We start from the raw sequence: 22619 nt of genomic DNA, 5'->3' as shown, positions 1-22619 counted from the left end.
TCTTCTGTTCCTCATTTTCCCTGCTCTGTGCCCTTTCTGCTCTCTTCCTGCTGCTTTCCCATAGCTCTCCCTCCTGTTCCAACAACATCTTCTCTTACTCTTGGAATAGCTGCGCTGCTTTTAACGTGTCATCCTTTTTCTTCAAATAGCTGTTCTCGTAGATCTGATCTATATGGGGAAATCTTTTTTTTATTTTTCTTCCTCGCTTGCAATTCTTTCTCAGCTGAACCAAAATCCCCGTTGGGTTCAGCAAAGCTTAACACCCGTGTTGCACAATGCAGCTGAAATGGGGAGCGCAGCCCCAGGGAGCAGCGTGCAGGGCTGAGGGGCAGGGAGAGCTGCAGGAAGGGCAGAGCAGAAATCACTTCTGCTGGGCTGGGCTGGACAGCAAACACAGCATCCTGGAGAGGGTGAGCGAGAATGGAGCAAAGCAGGGCAGAGGAAAGGCAGTCTGGATTGAGATGGGTACAGGAGTTTGGGTAGAGGGAGACATGGGGAATGGTGCGGTGGAAAGAAGAGCATGGCTGGTGTTGGGAAAAACAGGGACAGAAGGCTCTCTGGGTTTCATACCTGAAGAGCACGTGGATAATTTACTTCTTAATTCTGCATGCACAATTAGGAAGATGAGTCAGTGTGACTCTCTTGAGGAAGGGAAGGTTCAGGTGCTCCCTGACCCCACATCAGGAGGGGTTGTGTTGTGTTGGTACCCACGAGTGTTGGCCATGGACCATGAGAGGCAGCGTCCGCCTTCCCCATGTCTGGTGTTTCTCAAGCCCTGTAGCACATCATTAATATTAAAAAAAGATGCCTAAAAGCTCATGATAAGTGTACTTCTTTGGTGTGCAGCCAACACACTGGAGGCCAAATGATGTTAGGAAAGTCGTCCTTGCAAGTCTTTACTTGCTTTCCTTCTGCTGTTTCTAAGAGATCCCATTCAGAGCAGTAGAATCAGAAGATTAGTTCTTGAAAGAGATGGAGCTCCATCCTCAGAACCCACCTGTGGTGTGAAGCCACTGCACAGTGATGCCTCCTTCCCAGCTTGGAGAGTTTGGCACATTCACCAGCAGTGGAGGAGCACGGACTGCCGGGTTGTGTTGGTTCTCTTGATTAACGCGTTATTTTCCCATCTTAATCCACTTATTTTGCACTAGGACTCCTTATAGGCACCATTCACTTGTGTCTGAGGCAGTAATTGGAGCAAGGAACTTCACAGCTTCCACCTTGGTGAACATCAGTTGCCAAAGGCGATGGCTGAAGTGAAGGCACATTCACTGGGCATCCAGGCAGACCGGTGTGTTTGGGAGAGCAGGCTGATCCCTGGGGATTTCCTTTGTTGTAACACTTTCCAGATAAGATGAAACGTTAAATTCAGGGTTTTTGTTTGTGACAAGAGCTGGTTGGAGCCTTCTCAGCAGTTCAGCAAAGTTTTTTTACAGCAAAGAAATGAGATTTCCAGAAAACAAACTCACCTTTTTCAGTGGGTTCTTCATTTCCAGGCTAGGTGGGTTCCTGTCTTTAGTTCTTGGATGTGCTCGTGGCTTCTCTGTGTGAGTGAGGCTGTTGTTACAGTCAGAATTACAGCCAGAGGAGCATTCATTCTAGGTTATCCTGACGTCTCCTGCTTTGGTTTTTTGGGTAAAACCCAGTTCTTGTTCCTGAAGGTGGAGCAGGAAAAAATTCTGAAAGCTTTGGGAGTTTGTAGGATGAGAGAGCTGCTTGGCAGGCAGCTCTGAGATAGGCAGGGAGCCTGCTTCCCAGCACCACGCTCACTTTTGGCAGTCTCTTTTGGGTTTGAAATGGAGAAAATGTCATGGAGAATAAATACCATCAAGCCGACATTGTGCAGTTGCATTTCTGAGAGCATCGTAGTGCCTTTCCTTCAGGGCCCTTCTGATGTCCTCCCTGCTTGCTGGTGCATCTTCAGGTCCGCCCCTTAAGCACTGCATTGATCTTGCAGGCAACCATCAGGATGCTGATAATTCCATCCCAAGTATCAGGACTGGATGTAATGGGTTCCCATGAGCTGTGCTGTAACTGTGGGTGTTTTCCAGAAGAAGGAAACGTGTCCCCACATTTAGCACTGACTGTGCCCTCCAAGGACAGTTCTGTCCCCTTTCCTATGACGTGGCTCCTGGATGAAGCTGATGAGCCTCTCATAATGAAGTGGCCTTCATTTTTAGGTCTGCATACTGTGCTGGAGCTAAGAGCTCTGCATGTAGGAGTTTGGTTTCTGTTACCAGGAACATCAAGGTAACATTCTGTTACCAGGCATCACGGGAGGGCGGTTCAAGACCTTTATACTGCAGGAATCACAGTTTTAATCCCCAAATAAATGAGAAAGACATCATTGTGTTTATTATGGCTTAATGCACTGAGTACACGGTAGCAAAAATTCTGTTGTGAGCTTAGGCACATGTATGCAGGTGTGATGCTCGAAGGAGTAGCCCAGCGAATTGTGAAGACCTGGGAAAATGAGTTGATCTAGGAGAAGGAGAAGGTTTCTTCTATCTTTTCCCTATATTTTCTGAATGAAGGGCTGCATGGTGGCGGATGGGTGATGCACAGCACTGTGTTCTCATTGTTCGTGGGATCCATTGCATGCAGCTCTGCCTCCAGCAGGAGCCATGCAGTGGCCTCTCAGCACCCAGCACTGGGGAGCAGCCAGCAAGAAGTAAGTGGAAGAAACCAGTCCCAAGCCCTTACCAGCTGTTAGGTGGAGCTGGGAGTGCTGTCAGTGCCTACCTGGGGAGCAGCAGCAGAATTTCATTGCTCCAGTCATTCTCAGGATCAGTGCCAGTTTGCACGCAGCGGTTCATGAGGATCCTTGTCATGGGCACTTAACGCTGGGGATCCTCAAAGAGCTCACGTGCCAGAACGCATCAGAATCACACAGTGCCATGTGGCAGAGCTCTGGCAGAGGTGCATTCGTCCTTCCTTCTCTTGCAGGTCGTCGCCTATCACTACTGCCAGGCAGACAACGCCTACACCTGCCTGGTGCCCGAGTTTGTGCACAACGTGGCCGCCCTGCTGTGCCGCTCACCCCAGTTCGTCGCCTATCGGGAGCAGCTGCTGCGTGAGCCCCATCTGCAGAGCATGCTGAGCCTCCGCTCCTGCGTGCAGGACCCCATGGCCTCCTTCCGCAGGGGGATCCTGGAGCCCCTGGAGAACCTGCATAAAGGTACAGGAACGGCTCCCCAATGCTTTCTCTTTGCTCCCCGCCGCTGTTTTGTTTGTTTGGTTTTGAAATGCTTTCTTGCAGCTGTGCATTTAAACCCAGCAGTGGGTCAGGAGCTGCGGGTGGGAGGTGAGACGTGGAGTTGCTGAAATTGTCACCACACTTATCTGCAAGGTTGGCAGCCCCTTCTCTCCTGGGGTGCAACTCAGGCCAAAAACGAAACGGTGATGGTGGCATGTGTCTGACTTTGTGTTCTCGGTTTCTTTCCCGTCCCAAATCATAGAGTCACAGAATGGCCTGGGTTGAAAGGGACCACAGTGCTCATCTGGTTCCAACCCCTGCTGTGTGCAGGTCACCAACCAGCAGCCCAGGCTGCCCAGAGCCACATCCAGCCTGGCCTTGAATGCCTGCAGGGATGGGGCATCCGCAGCCTCCTTGGGCAACCTGTTCCAGTGCCTCAGCACCCTCTGGGTCAAAAACTTCCTCCTAACATCCAACCTAAACCTCTCCTGTCTCACTTTAAAACCATTCCCCCTTGTCCTATTGCTATCCATCCATGTGAATGTGGCCTCGCAGCTCTGAAGGTGAAAACACACAACAGTTTCCATGCACGGCCCTGCTCGTGACAGTGTATTTTGTTTCGTATTTTGGGAGGGGAGTGTTTTTCCCTCTCTTTTTCTTTATTTAATGGACTCTGGAGAATTGGAAGCTTTCAGCAGAAGGGCTGATACTGTAGAAGCTTATAGACATCCTGTCTGGAGCTTCTAAGGAGGCTGCTAACAGATCAGATTCTGACTGCTGATCTCGGAGCTTTCCCAAAGCAGCATTGATTTTGTCTCCTTTCCTTTCCTCCTCACACAAGATGTCACTAACTCATTGTGACAGACACTGCACTGAAGATCTTTGCTCGTTGTCATGAAAATTCTCGGAGTGCTGCAGAGCTCAGGGCTCTGTAGTCCTGCAAAATGGTGTCTGTTGTCATCGGCCTCACAAATAGACCAGATTAGTTTCTATTCTGACCCTTTGTATCGCCACGTCTGAGCCAGTGTGACATAGGTGCAGCTCCTACTGGACTTGAAGTCCCGTTGTTCAGAGCAGCTTGCAGATGGCCCAAAATGCAGAGCAGCAGCATGCACCCAACGTGTGTGGTTCTCCTGGGCATGAGGACATGCAGAGCCAGCATGAGCACAGCACTTTGTTTTCCTGGCATGCACAAATGTCACTGTAGGAGGAGTGTGGCTGCTCCTTCCTCCCAGCACTCCTGCATTGGGAATCACTGCTGTGCAGGCAAACAAGCTGGGTATCTCATTGGGAGGTATTTCAGCTCTGGGTTGTAGGGCATTTTGGAGGATGCTCGTTTCTCTTGCCAAGCAGGTTGACCCCCCCGATGGCCCCAAGGTCTTGGGGAGTGGAAATATGGAATCAGGATTCCCCACATCTTCCAGCACTGCTGGAGAGTGCTGGCTGGCTGATGGCTACCGAGAGCTCTGCAACAAAATGAGCAGCGTCTGGAAATTGGTTTTAAGATCTGTAACGTTTAAGGCACTGTAAATACATCAGCAGGTCTTTTACAAGGTGCTGATGGAGCTTTAATGGTGCTGGGGCAAAATTGTTGCAGAACGGTTAATGATGGATATCACTGAGAAACTGATATTCATGTTTCTCCAGTATGTGTATGAATTTAATGACAAGGAATTGAAAGAATATATAGGAGAACAAAGTAGGGATTCTTCCCCTCTCGCTGCTTCCTCCTCTCTCCTTTGGGCTTTATGAGAAACATGAGATGTGGGTACAGAACTCAGGCTCCACTCGCTCCTTGATTTCAGAGTCATAAAGTGTGTTTTCAAGGTGCATCCAATGAGCTTACTGGGGAGTCAGCTGAGAAAGGATCTCTGGTGACTTTAATGCAAAATATGTGTTTGTCATATGGATATTAGTGGTACACTCAGAACAAAATGCAACTTGGTAACGTCAGGCTGGGACAGAATGGGATTTCACTGATCTCCCTGGAGACTGTGGGCAGCTCATGTTGGCAGTGAGCATTGATTCATTAAAATACCTATTTTCTGAGGATGGAAGTTGAGTATGCATGGACTGTGTGCAATTAGTGTGTCATAAGAGAGATGCTGTCACTGTGTCTTCTTTCTTTTTTACCCTTGAAGAATGACTGTAGCCACGTGTTCGGCCTCCTAAGGAAATGCTTTCTTCTTTTTTTTTTTTGCTTCTCAGAGAGGAAGATCCCTGATGAAGATTTCATCATATTAATTGATGGTTTAAACGAGGCTGAATTTCACAAGCCAGATTACGGTGACACCATTGTATCATTCCTGAGCAAAATGATTGGGAAATTCCCCTCCTGGCTGAAGCTGGTTGTGACCGTCAGGACAAGTCTACAGGTACACTGAGTCCTGGTAGCTGCTGGGTTGTCAGGATGGGCTGTGATGAAGAATTGCTTAGTGTGTATCAGGTGTGCTGGTGGTAGGTAAATTGCAGCCCCTGTTGTCCTTCCTGTGAGCTTTTGTTTTGCACCACCATTTTGGAGATGCTCTCCTCAGTTTGTGCTGTCAGCCTCTGCTATGTTGTTTCTCCCCAGTTTGCAGTGACAGAGCCTATGACATGAAAACTCTGTTGGAAAAGCCTTTAATGAGTTTGGGTTTTGCTCTATAAGAACATCAGTGAGTTTAGCAAATGAGAGATTCCCTGGCCATGGTATCCAGCTGGCCATCATTGCTTGGGAACGGTTGCCTTCTTGGTTGGGTGCCTGTTCCTACTGATAGCAGCAGTGGGATTTCTCTGTTCTGTAACCTCCACATCCTTCCCTCCAATGGCTGAGATGACAGCAGGAGGGATGGCACCCTGCTGTTGGGTTGGGCTGGGGGTAATGAGGGCACCTCTCTGGGCCAATTTCCCAGTCCTTCTCATGGATGCAGTGTTAGGAACCACGTCCTGCATTTTTATTTCAGTCATGTCTCATGCAGAAACTGTCTGATTATAGATGAGGTTGTGAGGTCCTGAGGGCATAAACCACCTTCTCGTGTGCTTTCTCTGATGGAAAAGGTCTTAAAGGAGTCTCAGAGGTGCTATTGTAATACAAATCAAGTTTACTTAATTAATAATAAGCATTCCCAGAATGAATATACTTCTTTCTTCTTTCTTCGCAGGAAATAATTAAGCTGTTGCCCTTCCACAGAATATTTTTGGATAGACTGGAAGAGAACGAAGCCATAGACCAGGACCTGCAGGCATACATCCTCCACCGGATACACAGCAGCTCAGAGATCCAGAACAACATCTCACTGAACGGCAAAATGGACAACACCACCTTTGGCAAACTCAGCTCTCACCTCAAGACCTTGAGCCAAGGGTCTTACCTTTACCTGAAACTCACTTTTGATCTCATAGAGAAAGGATATCTAGTACTAAAAAGCTCCAGCTACAAAGTTGTCCCAGTGTCTCTGTCAGAAGTTTACCTGTTGCAGTGCAATATGAAGTTCCCAACGCAGTCTTCCTTTGATCGGGTTATGCCTCTCTTGAATGTGGCAGTGGCATCTCTGCACCCTTTAACAGATGAGCATATTTTTCAGGCCATTAATGCAGGTAACATTGAGGGCACTTTGGAGTGGGATGACTTTCAGCAGAGGATGGAGAACCTTTCTATGTTTCTTATCAAACGTAGAGACATGACGCGAATGTTTGTTCATCCCTCTTTCCGAGAATGGCTTATTTGGAGAGAAGAAGGTGAAAAGACCAAGTTTCTTTGTGATCCTAGGTAAGCAGACAGTGAGCAGTGGGTTGATGGATGTGTTCATCTGAAAGCGTTCTGTTCTGTTCTGAGAATCACTTCATTGCTTGAGGTCACACGTGGGATGAGATGGCTCTTGCTCGGCTTTCATCTGTCCGCACTGTGCATGTCTGCATCTGTGCTGCTCTCCTTAAACCTTTGTGTTGGTCGTGGAAAGATGTGAGCACTCAGCTGAGCCAGCAAACGTCAGAATCATCTCCAGGATGAGCTGAGCCCTGGAAGGACCTCGGAGGGTCCACACTCAGCAGCTCAGAGCTGGGGGGGCTACATTGACATCCCCAGCTCTGACTGGAGGGGGAATCCTCCTCCATCCCCTCCCAACCACACAAAGTGAGGGATGGGGAGATGAAGGATGAACGGCGTGGATGCATCTTTTGAAGCTGGCTTCTTTTTGAAGTCTTGCTCCTTGTAGTCCTATTAAATGTCTTTCAGAGAGCAGAATAAGGAACAGAGTCAGGCTCTAACAATGTTGGACTGTAAGTGCATGTGTAATCTCTGTTCTGACAGCAGCAGAGTTCCTGGCTTAGCTCACGCAGAACAGAATTTAATCATGCTTAGATTTATATTCTCTAAGCCCAATGATCACTATTAACAGCGTTATCTTTTGTTTTTACTGAAGAGTGGAAACAGACTCTGACTGTAATTCTGGTCATTGATCCCCATAAGCTCTGCTCTCTTTTGCCTGCCCATCTCCAAAAATACGATTACAAAAATCAGGGAAACACTCAGATTCTCAGCCTTATCGGGGCATCTCTGGGCCCTGCAGCCAGGCTGACGAAACACAGCACTGTCTGCTGGAACTAAACAGCTCCTGGCTGATCAAAGCAGCCGTAGCTGCTGGTGATCTCAGAGTCATTTACTGCTTTAAATTTTGTGGCAAACAGGCTGCAGTAGAAAAATAGCACGTAGCTCCTCCCAATGGGAAACCGACGTGCTTGAATAGGTTCTGCACAACAGTCCTATGGAGTGAACCCTTTGGAAAGCATCTTACAGCAGCAAGTGTCTTCATATCGATCAATGTTAGCTATTTGATATCCTTCCTCTTGAGTCATTAAGTGCTCGTTATGGGCAATTCTTTTCGACCCTCCTTGCAATGTGTGTGTATGTGTCTGTGATGCCTGTGGAGCTGAGAGCTGCTCCCGTTCCTGTGTATGAGCAGGCTGGGAGCAGTGCTTGCCACAACAGGAGGAATTCAGGCAATTCAGTGCTGTCCTGTGTTGCCAGGATAAGGAAACTCACTTGCAGAATGCTCCCTTGGTGCTGAACATCCCTATGTGTGTCAGTCTGCACATGCCAGCTGGTCGTGCAGCTGTGTAGTCTGGGTTTGGTTTCTCCTGGTGCTTACAGAGGTGGCCAGGGGTTTCCTATTCTGTTCTCCCAGGTAACAGTGGTAGGACAAGAGGTGATGGCCTCCACCTCTCAGGTGGTAAATGCCTGGGGACTTGAGCATATGTGGCATCTATAGAGCCCTGTGGGATTGCCAGCACTCAGCAGACCAGGCGCCTCGCCAGGGGCAAGGAGAGAAGTTACGTGGCGTTGTAATGGGCTGCCAGTGCCTTGAGTGCGAGTCCATATGTTCTGAAGGGCTAATAAATCTCTCTAATGTATAATGCACGCTAATTGCATTACACTCTGATGGTAGATAATGAAGCAGGATACATTTTAGTGATTAATAGGGAAGACCCTTTGAGATTCTGCTATTGTGCTTCTCAAAGCCCTCCTGTCCAGCTCTCAGGGAAGAGCTAATATTGAGACGTGGAGCTCAGGGCACAGTAAACCCTTAGGACCAATGAAGATAAGTAATGATCTTTCATTTTATTTCTTTAAAAGAAGCACAGCTTGCCCCTGGCTGAGCTACCAGGAGCAGATTTGGCAGCAGCTTTGGTTTCCTTTCTGCTTGCATGGGGCTTAGTTCATCATCACCAGGGCAGGAGCACACTGTTAGCACAGAGCTCACTGCCCTCTCTGTGCCGATGCAGTGAGGAATGGAGCTGCTAAAGCTGATGTTTTCTGGACGAGTTTTGAAGTGAAATGTGGTTTTGTGAGGCTGCTCTTAATAGATGTACCCTGGGTATGAGGACACCACAAAGGCATTGGGGATGATGGAATTTGGGGCTGCAGCACCGCCAGTGGGGAATCTTTCTCCTTGTGTTGAACGGAGCGTGTTCCCATCTTCTTGGAAGTATGGGGAGAGGGAAGAGGAAGAACACAATGTCCAGAAATCACCACATTCTCTAAGCTTCTGGCAAATGGTGCATCTCCAGCCTCCAGGTTTTGTGTTGGCCTTTGGGACTGCTGCCCCTCTGTGCTGGGGCTCACTGTGAGTGACGGCTTGTTGGCATCAAAGGGAACTCAGTCACTGTGGATCTCCCATCAGGGACCCCCAGCATCCATGGCTGCTGGTAGCAGAGCAAAAAGCATTTGTCAGGGTTCAAGCAGTGTCGCAGTAATAACTTCCCCCCCAGCTGGCAGCATTTACCAAGTAGAGTAGTTGACAAACAACATAAAGCATCGTAGGGAAAGGCTCAATCCATTGTGACCAGAGCACGGAAAAGTGGTGATTATTGTGTGTTCATTCTGACACTTCTTAACCTGAATCTCATAATGTTGTTCCGTGTTTTGCCTTCATCAGAATCTTCCATGCAATTATTTTGCTTGCTTTTGCAGCACTTAGAAAATGAAATGTTTTGTCCCTGTGCTGCTGCTCATGGGACTGAGGGAGGTGGGGGGGGGGGAGGGAAGTGGTTGGTGCTGATTAGGCAGTGAAAGAGCTGCAGTCAGATACAGACCCCCAAAGTGGAATTACTGTGTCCAGATTGAAGTACCAGCATCGAAGCTCCTTGTCAACACTTGCATTATAGTCAGAGGGGGGAACTAAGGGTGATTGATTCCATCGTGAGCTGAAAGGCTGCAGTGGGGCTGATGCAGAGTGCCATGGCAGTGGCTGCTCGTGGGGGTCTGCAAAGGGAGCGTGGGGTGACAGTCTCACTGGGAGCCTCCTCCAGCACTGACAGATAAAACTGGGTGAGGTGAACCTTGCCCTGTCCTCTCTCCTTTCCGTTATGCGGGTTTGGGGGTAGATTTCAGGTGTTCTTTCCCTCTGTGATGGCTGTGGAGGAGAGTGGTTCCTCCTGGAAACTCTGGGAGGAATATCCCACTGCAGCACATTTCTACACAGCACAGTGATGCAGATCCATCCTCACATCTCTGGATGTGGTGTTAGCCTGAAATCCCAGATTCCTAGGATTGGGTTTCCAGAGGAAGGATGAAGAAAGCCCCTGCAGCATTTGGTATCATTCAGACCCCAGGAGCTGCTGTGGCACTGCAGAGCTGTTTGTGTCTGAAACCAGACCCAGGAATGCTGCGTGGGAAATCAGTGTTCTGCAGTAAACATTGGCTGTGCACCAAGAGTTGATCAGGTATTAGAAGATCCTAATAATCTCGGGATCTCAGAGAAGAAATGATGTGAGGTGAGGTGAGGGTGAGGGCAGCTCCTCACCCATTCCCTTCAGTTCCACATCATGAACCAAACCTGCTCTGTCTCTGCAGCGCTCGGTGTGGGCTGGCTCAGCAGCAGCAGTGATAACCACGCTCAGTTGCCATGGTTTCGAGCAGAGCCCTCTTGTAACACAATGCAGTGGAGGTGTTTTGCATTTTCCTTTCTGTCAGGAGGCAAGCAGCAAGGGGAGGCTTGGTCCTCCTCCAAGTTGCGTACTTACATCTTACCAGCAGGTTGATGGAGAATGAATTAGAAGCAGACGAGCATCTTTTTGCATTTGATGGAAAGCCTGATCTGACCAGCAGTCCCCAGTGAATAGAAAATTGGTTTAGGAAGCGTGTAGGAAAAGAGTGCAGTGCAAATTTTATCTGTAAGAGTCCCGTTGTACAACAAACACTGAAATGGGAGGTGTGGGGATCACCATTCTATGACAGGGTCAGGTTTGAGGTGACCTTAAATGTCGTCTGGTTCCACCCCCTGCCATGGGCTGCTTTGCCAAGCAGTAAGTCAGGCTCCATCCATTGCACGTCAGTTGCTTAAAGTTTGTCCACAGATAGCTTCTAAGTGTCACAGAGTAATAGAATTGTAGAATGGATTGGGTCGGAAGGGACCTTTAAGATCATCTGGTTCCAACCCCTCACTAGACTAGGTTGTTCACAGCCCCATCCAGCTTGGCTTTCCATATGCTTTGCTCCAATTTCCCCAGATTCCAAATACTTTTCCATTTTGGATCTGAAAAACTGAGAGAGGATAATTTCTAATGAAACAGCAAATCTCTACTCAGCTTTGACATTACAATGCCTGGTTAGCTGGGTTTTTTTTCCCCCTCTTATGTTCTTAGTTCTGGAAATCTCTTAGAATGTGCTGAGATTTATTTATCATAAGTTGAAATGACGGAGCGTTGATCAGACCTTGGGGTAGGTCTCACATGGGATGCTTTTTGCTCCATGAAACAGATCCCATTTGAACTCGAGGTGATGCAAAAGAATGTGGTTTTGTATTGATTTGAATCGCTTGCATCGTTGGGCAGTTGGTGGTTTTGCCATGTCCAGCTGTGTGCCTGCTGTCCTGATGCTCAGAGCCTGTGCTGAGTCGGTGCAGTGAATTAGCAGGGGTTTGGTGGTTGATGGTCATTCCTACAGCTCTCATTTTGGCATGGTGGAAGCAGTGGTTACCCATGGTTTGGGATTTGGATCCCTCTGTACCCATTGCACGAGAAGAGCAGTGAAATGTTTCTTGCTGGTTTAATTTCCCCACTAAGAGGAACCCAGCTAAGCGCCGTATTTTTGGATCACAAGATGAATCAATCCGTCCTGGTGCCCTCCTGGTCATCGAATGGGCAAACACAGTCTCTTCTCCAAGCAGTGAGGACCCAATCCCTGCAATACCTGGAACACAACTTCTCAGCTTCCTCTACCACTTCCAGAATAAAGTTGTCTGATTCCCTGACTTGTACCTGGTACATTCTGAAATGTGAAAGGAATGGGCAATAACTCCACACAGTGGATGCTGGCGACTTCACATGAGCATCCTCATGGCTGGGGTTTCCAGGTGTTAGCTCTGATCTCGTGGAGAAGAACAGAGCTGAGAAAGGAGTGGTCAAAGCCATTGGGGATGTCAGGCTCAAGGATTGTCCCCACACTTGGATGGAGCTGCAGCTGGAAAAGGGAGACGTTGCAAATCGTGGCTGATGAGATGAGATGAGATGAGATGAGATGAGATGAGATGAGATGAGATGAGATGAGACGAGACGAAGAGCAGATGTGGTTGCTCCCACCACAAAGGACATCAGCCGAACTACTGGCTCATTGGACATGCAACACAATTAGACTGAACACCTAAGTGTTCAGATGGAGAAGCTTTCTGGAATACGTTTTGTCTTCGGTTGCTGTCCTCATAAAATCTTTTGGGTTTTTGGTTTTTTTTTTCTTTCTGGATGGCCAACTTCTGCATGCTGTCCCACTTTTACATCTAAAGAAAGAAGAAACATCCACTGCGTAATCCATTCGGTGGCACTGAGCCACCAAAGAAAGAGAAGTGGAATTAATTGGAGGCAATAGGAGTGCTTACTGAAGAACGAAACGTTGCTTAATTTGCTCTTGTTATTGCCTTCCTCCAATCCTCACTGAGCAGAGCCTTCCAGAGGTTCTGCTGAGAGCAGCCCCGTTGTTGTTCCGCATCACTCCCAGGCAAATGGAAGCGAAGCACTTCCAAGTCACAACCCCCGCTCCGCTGCAATCCTACATGTGAGAAATTACAGCAGGTGAAATGAGGACAGAAAGTGTGTCACTGCTTCTGTGCCGAGCGCTCCGTGCGCGCGGTCACCGCAGAGCTCACGGAGAGCTTTGCCCATTCAGCCCACCCAACGTGGTCATTAAGTTACGCCAGCAGTTTTTTCCACCCTGCTCTCAGACATCACTTATTTACTCTGAATACAAAGTAATCTGCTCCTGGCAACCGGCAGGATTTGGGAAAAGCTTTATGGGCTGAGCGGAGACGGCAGAATTCCATCTTTGCTCTCTGGATCTGTGGTTTTAAACCTCGTTAAATCGGGCTCTGCAAGTGTTCCGAAATGCTTTTCTCTCTCTTTTATTCCTTGCTGCTCTGTATTTTTTAAATGGTTGCTTTGTTACCATGAATCAAAGGGTGAGACCCATTTTTCCTCCTCACTGCCCTCCAGCAGTGCCCGGCACCCTGTGCCATTCTCCCATGTAATGCAGTAGAGAGGCTCTCTAGGATCGGCTCCTGATGAGGATTCAGGTACATTATCCTGGATGCTATCCTGCAGATGAGCCCTCTGACCACCATGTCACACCATCTGGCCACGTGCTCCCCATACAGTGGATGCAGCATGGTCTGTACCCAGCGACATTGGAGGCTCCATTCCCCATCCCCACCCTTCCCATGTGTGCAGTGCTGTGGCTGTGTAGGTGGGACTGGTTTCCCCAGTGTTCAGTCCCAACCCAGCAGTGAGGAGACATCCATGAGCCCTCCAGCACTGCAGTGCTGCTTCATTCATCACAGCTTCACCCCAGGGTAGCTGAGCAATTCCATTTCTGCTCTTGCCAGCGCTCACGGGTCTGTGCAGTTCTTCAGCTCTCCTTAATGCAGTGCACAGCTCTGCTGCTTGCAGTGCTTCGTGGCCCACGAGGTGCGGGGGATGGCAGTGAGGCAGCAAGCAATGAGCTGATACCTTGGTGCAGGCATTTTGTGCAGTGCTTTGCCTCTGCTAAGCCAGAAGGCAGCCATAGAGCACTTTTGCTGTATGCAGAAGAGGTTGAAGTGTTGAGTTGGAGTCAGGTGTCTGAGGGAGCAGCATCAGTGATGGAGATGTGTTGGGGTTGGGATGCTCATGATGCTCATTGCTGTCCTTGTGAAAATTGGTGCTGAGATGTCCACCAGTGGCCCCTTTCAGCCTGGAAATGCCACATGAAGCACCCAGAACGGGGTGTGTGAAGACTTTAGGCTCTTGCTGTATAACAGATAGCCAACAGTGGCTGTGGTGTGGGTAGATCTGTGAATAAGACAACTGTTGAGTGAAGGAAGCAACCTGAAGCTGTGGTGGTGAAATTCACACTTCCCCTGAGCCCTGATGGGAGGCCCTGAACTGGAACTGGGCACTGCTGCCATGCCTCTGGGTACCTGTGGGCAGGTGATGCTTTCTGACCGGGTCCTGCGCAGTTTGTCTCTGCTATGACACCCTCAGTAATGGGAAGGTTCTACCTGGGCTGTGAGCTCTGCCCCACGAACCTGGCAAATTAAAGCAGTGTTGAATTCTGTAGGAAATAGCACGTCGTGTTTAAGAATGTTCGCTGTTCAGAACTGTTGCTTTCCTAACTCTGTGTGATGGTAATTCCTTCCAAGTGAACTGGCAATTGTAACATCAGAGGGAAGCTATGCTATAGGAATCAATACATCAGTGCTGGGTGTTTTTGGGGGCAGCAGAAGCTCCATCAGTGTCAGTTTTTCTCTGTGCTGAAGTTGTAGCATTGCCAGAGTGGACATCTCTGGGAAGAGCAGATTCCCTGGGCACAGTGCCTGGGTTTGGGATGGCTCTGTGGGGTGAGCTGCAAGAAGGAAACATGGGGGTACATTGGGAGTTTGGCTTTGGCTAGGGCCAGAAGTGGAAGTGGATTCTCACTGAGCTTTGGGGTCTCTCCATCTCTCTCTGTGCCCATCCCTGAGCACAGCCTTTGCCAGCCAGACTCTGGCTGTGTCACACATGATCTGCAGCAGCAAACAAAGGCTCCCAGAGCTGAGCTGGCAGCGCTATTAATTTTTCACAAGAAGAAATCTCACATTAAAAATAGAAAATCTGTGATGGCAAACTCTGCAGTGGCGAAATTCAAAGCAGATCGTGTCACTGAGCTCCTTGATGTAGAAATCATTACTGCCATCCGCTGCTTTGTTAGGGGAAAAAAAAAGAAAAAAAAAAAGGAAAAAAAAGAAGGGCTGTGCTGTTGGAGTCTGCTTTAGCGTGCAATTAGTGCTGACAGGGCAAGTGACTGCAAGTATTTATCAGCGAGCCTGGAGCCGAGGTCTGGGAAACATTGCAGAGGTAATGCATTACTCATGAATGCTGTGCTTGGTTCTGGAAGAGTTTGTAGATGCCTTATTCCTAACAGCTGTGCGTGTGATCAGGTTTGGGTAAATGCCCTCCAGCTGCAGTAGAGCTGTGCCAGAGCAGAGCAGGGACGCCAGGCTGGCGTGTCAGCATGGAGCTGCTCATCATCATGGCAGAACTTTCTGGATCTTCACAGAATCACAGAAGCATTAACGTCAGAAGAGACCTCCAAGATCATCACATCCAACCGTTGACCCGTTCCCACCATTCCCATTCAAAGGATTGTGAAGGTTGGAAAAGACCTTCAAGATCATCAAGACCAACCCCAACCCATCACCGTACACCCACTAAACCACAACCTCAGCCCCTTCAGTCCACGATCTTCAGCCCCTTCTTAGCATTGCTGCAGTCCTGGCTCTGCTCACATCCTTCCCAAGCGTTTCTGAAGAGTTCTCAGTCAGCCCTGCTCCAACAAGTGCTGCTATTTCCTCTTTTGCAATGGGCAGAGTGGAGCAAAAAGCCCGTGCCATTTTCCACCGCTCCCTGCAGCAGGGAGATGAGTTGATGCCTCTGCACAGATGTGCACCAGCAACCTTTGTTGTAAAGTTGGCTGCTGTCTGGAGCAGAAGCAGAGCAGCATGAGGCTGATGAGCTGCAGACATACGGGGTGTATTGGGGTGATGGTAAGCTTTAATAATCTGGCTGAATGGGGTTGGGTGCAATCTGGCAGTTGCCGCATTCCCCATCTTTCAGTGCTCAAGCTGTGATGCACAGTTGTTTGTTTTTGTCTGTTTTTGTGCTGTTCTATCTCTCCGTGGGCTTTCATAGAGGTCCATCAGTGCAGCGAGCAAAGGCCATTTGTCTGTCTCCTTCCAAAGGGCATGAACTGGGGTGTGGGGGGATCCCCTCCTGTTCTAAAACAGAGGAACAAAGCGGGGAGGGAAACACAATGAGCCCCGGGTGGCTCAGCGTCCTACAGCCACATCCCAGCCCTTCTGCTGTACCAGCTTTCCTTTTCTCCCTTCTGGTGCTGCTGTGCAGCGAGCTTTGACAGCACAGCCACGTGCAGGCAGCACCTGGGCTTGATGTTCTCTCTGGGCAGAGACATGCAGATAAATCCCTGCCCTGGTGCAGACGTCTGCTTGCTGCTATGCTTGCTGCCTTTTGGCCAGGCTGAGCACTTTGTATTTTACCAAACAGTGATGAGCTAATAACATTCCCTGTCCTTAAAAGCCCTTCTGAAGCCGCAGCTTATATCATGTTTGGTTTTGTTTGGCTTGAGGGGGTTTGGTTGCTTTTATATGGAGTCACATTCTTATTTAGTTCCAGGAATTAAGTGAGTTAAAAAGGACTCTCTTGAGGGTACCCAGGGGCTTATGGAAGAATCTGAACTTCTTCTCTGCCCTCAATGTCAAGGTTAGGAGTTGCTTTGCTTATTATGGTCTGCATATTTGGTCACAGCAGCATTATTTCTCTTTTTTTGATCAGATAGCACTTGGGAGACCTTGGAAAAGCCTCAGTTGCTCCCAGTGCTTTGCAGGCACTGGCAGTGTCTGCAGTAGGGAAATGCATCTCTAGCTTGCAAGGGCCTGGATTGCTTTCTTTAGCAAATGCAGTCTGTGGAAAGGTGCACAGAGAGGGTATTTGTTGGCCAACCCACGAACCCTGCAGCTCCTGGAGCACCAAGCACAGAGCATAGTGCCTTACAGGACCTCCAGCAGTTCCATCCTCACCTGTGTGTGCCATTCTCACCCCAAAATGTTTGGCAGCTCGTCACTTTTTTGCACTGTGTTTCTGTGTCCATGCCCTCAAGTCAGTCAATCAGTCCCTCAAGTGTCTGAGAAGGCACTGCCATCTTCCAGTGCCTGAGCTGGATGTTTGGGCATGGAAAAAGGTCAGCAAAGGCAACTGAGCCAAGGCAGCCGGGGTTTCTGTTATTGTGTTTTGTATTAAAGGAGCTCTGCGTGTTTCTTAGCCTGTTTTTTCGGGTTGTCAGCCTGGCAGGTCCTGCACCTGTGGCCTCTTTGCTGCTGCAGAAGTGGAGATTGCATTTGGAAGAAGTTCTAGTGAGTGCAGAGCTACATCAGTCTGCAGAGGAGAGGTCACACAGCAGGGAATGCAGCTGTCATTTAAAGGCCATTTTTCAAAGCACGGATGTTGTGAAAGTGTCATTTTCTAATGGCTTCCTTTGGTAGTGTGCTCTCCAAATTAGGGTCGTACTCCATACAATGACTTTAAAAGCAGCACCGTGGCTCTTGTGACATCGTTCCTTCGACACTGCTTAATTTATATCTGCTCATAGACAGCATATCACTGCATTAATTGTCTCGTTGCATCTTCTAATGAGCTGGGCTCAATTAAAAGTGATCACCAATAATCTAAAAAAAATAGAAAGGATTTGGTGGTTTACAGCTCTGTCTCCCAAAGGCTTTCCTCTCTGAAGCCCTTTTGTCGGTACAAGACTTCAAATACTGATGTGCTCCTTCTTCTCTTTCCAGGAGTGGCCACACACTGCTTGCCTTCTGGTTTTCCCGTCAGGAAGGAAAACTAAACCGACAGCAAACGATCGAGCTGGGACATCACATTCTCAAAGCACATATTTTTAAGGTAAGGAAAACGAAGCTTTGCTCCGACCTCATCCCGGTTGTGTGCAGTCCACCGGCACCAGCAGCATTTGGTCTGTTCTTGTTTTAGGGTTTCTGTAAGAGATGTGGTTTATTGGATTTATAGAATTGGCAGCAGCATATAAGAAATTCTTGAAAGTAAACTAAAATGCGGGTTTATCAGTGAGGGAAAGGTATTGTCTGTCTATGTGGGCCAGAGATGGGCACAGGATGGTGCACAGTGCTGGTACTGAGGCTGGGAATGGATGGTGTTCCTTCTTGAGCACAAGCATCGTCAAACAAACAGTTTAGGAAACACAAGAATGGATGTTTGAGTGTCTTAGAGTGATCACCAGTCCTAACAGGAGCACAGGTCTCACGAGGAGCTGCTGAGGGAGCTGGGATTGTTCAGTCTGCAGAAGAGGAGGCTCCAGGGAGAGCTGACCACCTGTAACAACCTGAAGGGAGGCTGTGAGCTGGGGGTCGGCCTCTTCTTTTGTGTAACAAGCGATAGGAGGAGAGGGAATGGCCTCAAATTGTGCCAGGGGAAACTGAGGTTGGGCATTAGGAAATGCTGTTTCTCCAAAAGAGTCAGGAGCTGGGATGGGCTTCTGGGAGGTGGGGAAGTCACCGACTCTGGAGTTGTTCAGGGAAGGTTCAGATGTTGTGTTGAGGAGTGTGGTTTGGTGAGAGCTGTTGGTGATAGGCAGACATTTGGACTGGATGATCTTGTAGGTCTTTTCCAGCCTTGGTGGTTCTTTGATTTTATGTGGAAACCCAATTGGGAAAAGCGTGGTGTGGATGGGAAGGGCAAGAACAGAAACTCTCAGTCATGATACAGCAGGACCCAAACTTCAGGCGAACAGATATTTTAGAAACCAAGCAAGGAGATGCTGCAAACAGGTTGCCCAAGGAGGCTGTGGATGCCCCATCCCTGCAGGCATTCAAGGCCAGGCTGGATGTGGCTCTGGGCAGCCTGGTCTGCTGGTTGGTGACCTGCACATAGCAGGGGGTTGGAACCAGATGAGCTTTGTTTGCAACCCAGGCCATTCTGTGATTCCATGACTTGCCCAGATGTCCTTGTCTTTGTTTCAGTGATGCCAATGGCGTTGGGTGTCTTTAGTCCCTAAAGACTCAATGTCATCTTCTGTGTATTGCATTCATACCTGAGCATGCATATTTAACCACAGCTGGGACTTCTGTGGTGTGATGCTGTGATTACCTTCTGATGGCTGTTCAGAAAGCATGTGCTCACTCCCTCTGTCCTGATGATGCCTCAAAAAGCTTATTTGTGGGTTCGACTGTTTTATAACTATTTTTGAATTATTTTAACCATTTGTTGTAAAATTGTTTTCCCTTTCCCCAATTGCTCTAGACTGGGTTTGCTGAAATTTAATATTGACCTCTGATGTGGTGTATCACAAAAGCAGTGCTTAATCATTGCTAGAATTCCTCATTGTTTTCTCTGCCCTGAGCTGAAGCAGCTATTTCTCTTTGATTTCCTGAATTTTGAAGAAAAGAAGCTTGTTATGGAGGTCTGTAACCCAGCCCAGCACGGGTGCAGGTGGGGATCCTGCTCTGAGCATCCTCCCTGGGATGGAGTAGACTCCACTGTCTGCTGATGTCACTCATCCTACAGCCCCACACTGCAGAGGGATACAGAGTGCTTCCAAAATAGCAATAAATAGAATAAACGACCTCACAGCAGTGAAGAAGCAGAAATCAGGGCTTGTGTATCATGGCAGAGCTAGAAATGGCTGTAGAATTTCCATGGAAACAGCAGAGTTAATGGTAAATCAGTAGCAGAACAGCACCGTGTGGGGGGTACACATAGCACTGCTGGACGCTGCTGTCTGTGTGTCAGGGCTGCAGACACATCCCTCTGTGCTGGGTCTGCCTGCTGGCACGTTGGTTACTAAGCATTGTCCCCTCGGTAGGAGGAGGGATGCTTGCTTGAGTGCTCACACACGCCAACGGGAAGGGCTGGAGGCAGTCTGCTGTTAGGTATGGAAATGTTAAGGCTTCCTTAATTTATCCTGTTGTGAGCACGCATTGTCATCTAGTTTAAGCATGTGAATAATAAGGAAACTCTGTGAATCAGTTCTGCCAAAATAAGACGTGCTTTATACAAAAAGAAGAATAGAAGCGTGCCTCAGCACAGCATCTTCTGGGGGAGGTGAGCGGATTTGAGCTGCTTGCAGCTTCACCCTGCCTTGCATAGACCTTGCAGATGGCTGCAGCAACTTTGCAGGTTGTTTCCTACAAGCAGATTGATTCATCCTAAAGAGCAGATGTTGTGCATCGACATCTTGTGTCTTCAAACTGCACCACGTCCTTATGCCTGGGAAGATCAGTGTGGTGTGGTTTAGGGTACCTGGAAGCAGCCTCCCATGCAGAGCTTGGGGATTACAGTTAAATTGGTGTGAGTGTGGTTACTGAATTAATCCTGGTCTGCCAGGCTGGGCTTGTGTTGTGTGAAGGAGAGGGCTTGGGTCTATGCTGTCTTTTCTTTTTCACAGGGGCTGAGTAAAAAAGTTGGGGTGTCTTCCTCCATCCTGCAAGGGCTTTGGATCTCGTACAGCACCGAGGGTCTTTCCATGGCTTTGGCATCGCTGAGAAACCTCTACACCCCAAACATCAAGGTACTGCGGGGGGGTGAAGAGCTGGAGGGGCTCCAGAGCTGCCATGGAGAGCTTCCATCACCCCACAGCACCAGGAGGAGGATCTTCCTGGCTCTGACGGATCTCCTTAGAAACACACAAAGGGCTCTGATTTCAATTCCTGTATTGCCCTGACAGTAAACCCGTTTCCATCCTCAGCACTCAGCTAACAGGCGCTTTCCTTCTGCTCTGCAGGTCAGTCGGTTGCTGATTCTGGGAGGTGCCAACGTCAATTACAGGACCGAAGTTCTGAACAACGCCCCAATTCTGTGCGTGCAGTCCCACCTGGGGTACACAGAGATGGTGGCTTTGCTCCTGGAGTTCGGTGCCAATGTAGATGCTGCTTCTGAGAGCGGCCTGACCCCCCTTGGCTACGCTGCTGCTGCTGGGTTCCTGAGCATCGTTGTGCTGCTGTGCAAGAAACGGGCCAAGGTACAGTGACTCCCTTGTGCTCAGCTCTTGTGAGGCCTCATCTGCAGCACTGCATCCAGGCCTGGAGCCCCCAGCACAGCAAGGATGTGGAGCTCTTGGAGCAGGTCCAGAGGAGGGCACTGAGATGATCAGAGGGCTGGAGCAGCTCTGCTATGAGGAAAGGTTGGGGGAACTGGGCTTGTTTAGCTTGGAGAAGAGAAAGCTCCAGGGAGACCTCGTTGTGGCCTTCCAATGGTTGAAGGGAGAGTATAAACAGGAGGGGAACTTCTGTTTATGAGGGTAGATGGTGACAGGACAAGGGGAAATGGTTTTAAAGTGAGACAGGGGAGGTTGAGGTTGGATATTAGGAGGAAGTTTTTGATCCAGAGGGTGGTGAGGCACTGGCACAGGTTGCCCAAGGAGGCTGTGGATGCCCCATCCCTGCAGGCATTCAAGGCCAGGCTGGATGTGGCTCTGGGCAGCCTGGTCTGCTGGTTGGTGACCTGCACACAGCAGGGGGTTGGAACCAGATGAGCACTGTGTTCCTTTGCAACCCAGGCCATTCTGTGATTCTATGACTCACTTCCTCCAACAACTGGCATACAGTGTTCCACACTCAGAGCAGGAGCTGCAGGCAGGACATGTCCTGCTTGCTAAAGAACATTCCCTATCAGGTGAACACAGCGTGCTGCTGCAGAGGGTTTGCTGCTTAAAACGTATAGCCTGTCCAAATGTCACATCAGCACCAAAGGCAGGCAGCTCCAGGCAGTCCTGATGGGTGTTCTGGAATGCAGGTCTGGTGCAGGAGCTGCCTAATTGTGCTGCACTACCTGTGCCTGCTGAGGTCTGTTCTGGAGAAGTCCTTGAACCTGACAATGCAAAAATGGCAGCACTGCTTCTGCAGCACGGAGTGTTCTTTAAATACCTCATTGAGACACATCTTCCAAAAACTTCTATCAGACTTGTCCTAGAAAAATACCCTTTTTTTAGCTCTCTGGTGAGCGTTTGGAGTTTTAATTGGATGTAATGAGTCACGTTTGATTACTTGGTTAGAGAAGAAAGTTGTGCTGCTATTTGAAGAGGAGCCTCCTGGAAACAATTAGTGGTTTCCCTGTATGGCTAGCTTCAGTTCAAAATGCAAAACGTGGGTTTGTGAAGCTGCAGTATGAATGCCAGGGCAACTGAGGGACTTCTCAGACCTTGCCGTGTTGTCTGTTATAATGTGGGGACAGGAGGAAGTGACATTATTTAATGTCACTTCTGTTGGGATATTTTAAGAGTTGAGTGAACCACTTGTTGGGGGATCTGCTCCTGCTCTGAAAACAGGAGTTCTGGGGATAAACTCAGTTCAGAAGTCTTGCCTGAGCTTTCCTTGAGTATCCCTAAGCAAAGAAATGTCAGCTGGTGTATTGTGGTGAACTGTGCCCCATCCTGAGCAGCCAAGCAGAGGAGCTCTTGCAGAGCTGCCAAATAAAATCTGTTTCCCATTGACTTCTGCTTGCATCGAGTTCACATCGGGGTGTCAGGCTGCAGCTGAGGCACTTCTGTCTCTCCTGAATGAATCCTGAGATGGTATCTGGGAAACAAGCTGCTTTCCTTTGTGGATTTGGGAAAGGAGACGACAGTGTGTGTATGATTGCAAGAAAACACGATTGCTGTATTTCAGGACACAAAGAGAAAATAGTTTTGCAGCCTTTGAGTCTGATGAAGACCACAGTAAAGCGGCAGCTTATCCAAAGCAAACACTTGTGGCCAAGAGGATGCCTCAGCCCGGGGCAGTGCCTTAGTGAAGAGCTGCTGTCTGCTCATGGAGGGGACAGTTCCCAGAAGAATGCACATTTTGCACACGTGGCATGATTCTGAAACCGGGGCTGGAAACTGAGAAGGAAGGGAGATGCTTCACCC

General features: G+C 48.8%; 1 protein-coding gene across 3 annotated transcripts in view; it reads left to right on the top strand.

The window, feature by feature from the left end:
• The window catches only part of TANC2 (tetratricopeptide repeat, ankyrin repeat and coiled-coil containing 2), a gene marked incomplete at both ends in the record, with an annotated part of 120677 nt that overhangs the window by 78893 nt on the left and 19165 nt on the right, over window positions 1-22619 (top strand). For all 3 annotated transcript variants that reach the window (XM_079547130.1, XM_079547129.1, XM_079547128.1), the window contains 6 exons: window positions 2947-3178; window positions 5405-5571; window positions 6337-6944; window positions 17539-17647; window positions 20163-20285; window positions 20499-20735. In XM_079547130.1, the coding sequence (XP_079403256.1) occupies window positions 2947-3178; window positions 5405-5571; window positions 6337-6944; window positions 17539-17647; window positions 20163-20285; window positions 20499-20735 (1476 nt within the window). The remainder of the gene's footprint in view (window positions 1-2946; window positions 3179-5404; window positions 5572-6336; window positions 6945-17538; window positions 17648-20162; window positions 20286-20498; window positions 20736-22619) is intronic.

The sequence above is a fragment of the Tetrao urogallus genome, assembly GCF_951394365.1.
Source record: "Tetrao urogallus genome assembly, chromosome: 26".
Taxonomy (NCBI): domain Eukaryota; kingdom Metazoa; phylum Chordata; class Aves; order Galliformes; family Phasianidae; genus Tetrao; species Tetrao urogallus.
Note: the sequence above shows the minus strand (reverse complement) of the source record. Positions and strands in the feature narration are given on the sequence as shown.